Source organism: Gossypium raimondii, chromosome 8 (genome assembly GCF_025698545.1).
Source record: "Gossypium raimondii isolate GPD5lz chromosome 8, ASM2569854v1, whole genome shotgun sequence".
In the NCBI taxonomy this organism is placed as follows: domain Eukaryota; kingdom Viridiplantae; phylum Streptophyta; class Magnoliopsida; order Malvales; family Malvaceae; genus Gossypium; species Gossypium raimondii.
In genome coordinates, this window is record NC_068572.1 from 756,781 (window position 1) to 761,542 (window position 4,762).

Sequence of the window (4,762 nt, forward strand, 5' to 3'; positions counted from 1 at the left end):
AATTGGATTGGGTTGGCCGATTGGATCGAGAATCGGTTGGGGTACCGGTTTGGAGAAGGGCATTGAACTAGTTGACTCGGGAACCAATACGAATCGGTTGAATTACACAAAAAAACTAGTTGACCCAAGAATACGTATGGACCAAGCAAAAAATTGGTTGACTCAAGAACTAATACGAACCAGTTGAACCAAGCAATAAACTAGTTAAACCGAGCAGTTGAACTGGTTGGACTGAATTTTTTAATATTTTTTATTTTTTATGAATTTTTTAATTATTTATTTAATCAAGTTGAATGGACCGGTTGAATTGATAGCCTGACCGGTTCGACCATCGGTCTGATTTTGAAAACCTTGAATCAACTTGGATTTAAGGTATGTTTTTTTACTTGTAAATGGGTATTGTTTTACTGTATCAATAGTTGAATCGTCACTAGGAGCTCGTCTACCATGCTTTAAAAAAAACTTGATAGTCCAGTGACTTAAATGAAAACTTTCAAATAATCGGTGACTATTTTGTAACTTTTTGAAGTTAAATATAATCTTAATTGATAGTTCAGTAACCTTCAATATAATTTAACTAAAATATAATCTTAATTGATAGTTCAGTAACCTTCAATATAATTTACCCATTTAATAATCATCTTCATCCCTATATAAAGGCAAACACTCCAAAAATCTTACACACTCCATTAAGTCATCTTTTTCTCATTGTGCTTTCTTTTTCCTTAAAATCAAAATCTCTAATGGAGACGGACAAAAGTGTAAAAGAGACAGCCATCAACATGCCGGAGATAAAGTCCGATGATAAAGCAAAAGCCCCATTATTAAACTCTTCGAAAGCTATCGCCGTCACCGTCGAACAACCGAACCGAGGATCGAAAAAAGGAATCGCCAGCGGCGACTTCGTTTTGAGACTGTTCGCCATGGGAGCCGCCCTCGGTGCCGCTGTAACAATGGGGAATAATCAACAAATCCTCCCTTTCTTCACTCAGTTCATTGAGTTCTTAGCTCAGTACAATGATATTACCACTTTCGTGTATGTCTTTTCTTTTTGGTAAATTACAATAGTAGTCACTCAATTATATTTTTTTTCTTTTTTTATATAAAAAGTTATAAAATAGTCATTAACTATTTAATTTTATCTTTTTTAGTCACCCAATTATCTTAGATTTTTGGGTGTGTTCTTTTTTACATTAGGTAGGTAACCAAAAAAGATAAAATTGAATAGTTGAGTGACCATTTTGTAACTTTTCATAGTTGGGTGACCAAACACAAAATCTATAGTTGGTGACCTCTACTATAGTGTACCCTTTCTTTTAATTTTCTTTTGGTTAAACTATATTAATATTCACCCAACTATTAGTAAATTTCTTCTTTTTTTTTTGTCATCCAATTATAAAAAGTTATAAAATGATCACTCGACTATTTAATTCTGTCTTTTTTGGTCACCTGACTATTTTGGAATTTTTTGTGTTTACATTTTCATGTTAGTCGGCTGGTGACAAAAAAGACAAAATTGAATAGTTGGGTGATCATTTTATAACTTTTCATAGTTGGGTAACCAAAAAAGAAATTTACTAACAGTTGAATGACCTCTACTATAATTTACCCTTTCTTTTATTTTTATTTTTTTTCATATAATAAACCTTTGGGATTCAAATAATTTAGTATCGATTATCTAATATATAATATTTATTGACATAATTTTACAGGTATTTCGTGACTGCAAATGCCGCAGTTGCTGGTTATCTTTTCCTTTCGCTGCCATTCTCTGTGATCTGCATTAATCGTCCACTTGCAACGACGCCGAGGCTCGTCCTTGTTATCTTTGATACTGTAAAATCAACTCACTATTTATCTCCATATCTCTTGCTTTATTATTATTTTTTATATTGAATTGGGTTGGAATCATATTGGTTAGTCGGGTCGGTTGAATTCAGAATCAGTCAGGGTATTAGTCCGAAGAGAGGCGTTGGACTAGTTGACCCGCGAAATAATTGAACATGACTAAAAAATCTAGTTGAACCATTTTTAATTTTTTTTATTTTATGAATTTTAATAATTTATTTAATCAAACTGTACAAATAGTTCTGACCATCAAACCATTGGCCTGACTGGTTTGGTTCTATAACCTTGCTTGTAATCCCTAACTAAGGGTGTAATTGAACTGAGCCTGAATATTGGTAACCTCGAGCTTGATCGAACATCTTTTTTTTAGGCTCGAGCTCAACTTGAGTTATAATTAGGCTACTTGAGCTTGAGCTAGATTTAAGCTCATGTATTTTCGAACTCGAGCTTGGCTTGATAATTAAACTTGAGGTTAATAATATATTAAGGGCAAAAACATAATTTAATAATATGAAATATTTAAAATGTGTATTAAAAATGAAAAACTTGATAAAGCTTGTGAGTTGTTTGAGCCAAGTATTTACGAAGCTCGAATTTGGTGGACAAGTACTAAATCGAGTTGGATTTTTCTTTCGAGTCAAACTTGAGTAGCTTGCAAGTACTAACGTCTCATTTACACTCTGTCAACCTTTAAATTAGAGAATAATACATGTTTAAGTATACTCGAACCTAAATGTCCTCTTAGTTGTTGCAATAGCAACCATACCAATCGAGTTAAGTTTGAATCAATGTTTTTTTCTTTAATATTTGAGATTAACATCCCTCTTCAATGCATATAATGACAAAAAAGTTCAAATTATTAAAAAAACCCTTCAACTAGTTTACTTTTATTCATTAAGCTCTTATTATTTTATTTGTATTTAAATTAGCCCTTATTTCAAATAAAATATTGATTTATATTAAGAGTGTTATTTAGGTATAAACTAAAATTTAGGGGCTCATTCACATATAAATTAAAAATCAGAGGCTTATTTGATTATCAATTAAAGTTTATGGGTTATTCGAGTATACAAGAGTATAAAGGCTTATTTAAATAAAGTAACAAAGTGTAAGGGCTTATTTAGTATAAGCCATGAAAAACTTAGAAATGAACATAATTGAAATTTGAAGGTAAAATTCAAATTTTGGCCCTTTCCTATACTTTAATTTAGCATATTTTGATTCCTCATTTTATAATTTCATTAATTAGTCCAACTAATTAGTATGATTAACTATTCTAGTTAAAATAATAAAGTGGATTTTAGAAAAGAAAAAGGAAAAGGGAAGTTTTAAGGAAAATTCCAAGTGAAAGTATTAATAATGTTAATTATTTGGACTAAATAATGACAATATAAAAGTATATGAATTAAATTATATCAAATTAAGTACAAAGATTAAATTCAAATTTGAGTAAAGGGACCAAAATCAGAATTTAACCGAAATTTGATTACTATCGAGTAGCTTTGGGACTTTTCAAATAGGAACAAAACAACATTTAGTTCTTGAACTTGGCAATTTTTCCCAACTTGGTCTTAGAACTTCTTTTTTCCAGCTTGGTCTAAGTTCGTAGATTAATCTAGACAAAAAAAAAAAGAGTTAAAAGGACCAAGTTCGAGGACTAAATGTTGTTTTATCCCTTAAACACTAGCTATAAGATAAGTATGACAATGTTATTTTATGGTTTGAAACATTAATTAGCTCTTAGATTGTTGTAGGAAATGGTGCAATTAATTTTTTTTAATACAATGCCTACTCCTACCCATAGTCCCCTTATCTTGAAATAGAGAAAATGTGCTTAAGCACGTGTAAACCTACACCCTCTTTCTTGTTACAATAACAATAATACCAATTAAACTAAGACTCAATTAACAACTTTTCTTTTAAATATACATGATTGATATCGAAATATGAATACGGAGATTTAATATTTACACTCGAGTTTTAATAACATTTAGTTTACCTAGTATAATGTCCTTGTTATGATCGTTATTTTATAATTTCAAAGGGTACTTAGTTGTAGACTATTGCAGGTGATGATGGGTATAACTATAACCGCAGCTTCAGCTTCAGCATCGATGGTGTATTTGGCTCATAACGGGAACCAAAACACGATGTGGCTTCCTTTTTGTCAACAATTTGGTAATTTCTGTCAGACTGCAAGTGGAGCAGTGGTGGGTTCTCTCATAGCCGGCACATTCCTCATGTTTATAATTATCCTTTCAGCTTTTGCTCTGAAATGAAATTGTTGGTTGGAGCAATAGTTAGAGCTTTTGTCTGATCCTCAAGTGGTACGAGTTTAAATTTGGTCATCTCTCTCTTTCGATATTGTATAATAAAAAGAAAGAAATAAAAAGTTGAAAAAAAAAGGGAGATGAATTTGCAATTTCAATTGATTCTTAGAGGGGTGTTGGGGGAAAGCATTTTAATGATTTCATTTGCTTTCTATGTTCAAAAGTAAAATGTTGTGTTATGTAAATATTTGTATAAATATAAATGTGTTATTCAATGTTACAACATTCCATGGTTGATTGTACATCAATGTTTCAATAAATTTTATTATTTAGAGGAGCAATAACGAAACCCTAAATATACATTGTAAAAGCAGATGTGGAGGATAAAAAATACAAATGTGCAATTTGATACATGAACTTTGATTTGATGCAATTACATACACAAAACTTTGATTATGATTCAAATGTATATATGAAACTTTAATTTTAATTCAATTATACGCATTTAAATAAATGAACACATCAATTTATTTTTATATTAGATAAATATAATTATTTGTATATACAATATATAAATATAAAATTATACTATTTAATAATTTGTAAAATGGGAGCAATTCAAAATTTCATGTATAAAGTTACAC

At 30.3% G+C, this 4,762-nt stretch overlaps 1 protein-coding gene across 1 annotated transcript; it reads left to right on the top strand.

Annotated features, from left to right (window-relative positions):
• Positions 1-699: 699 nt before the first annotated feature.
• LOC105790029 (casparian strip membrane protein 2) lies at positions 700-4,420 on the top strand. Its single transcript, XM_012617413.2, has 3 exons — positions 700-1,036; positions 1,713-1,836; positions 3,918-4,420. Exons 1-3 carry the CDS (start codon positions 744-746, stop codon positions 4,125-4,127), a joined length of 627 nt encoding a protein of 208 aa, XP_012472867.1. The 5' UTR covers positions 700-743; the 3' UTR covers positions 4,128-4,420.
• Positions 4,421-4,762: the final 342 nt, after the last annotated feature.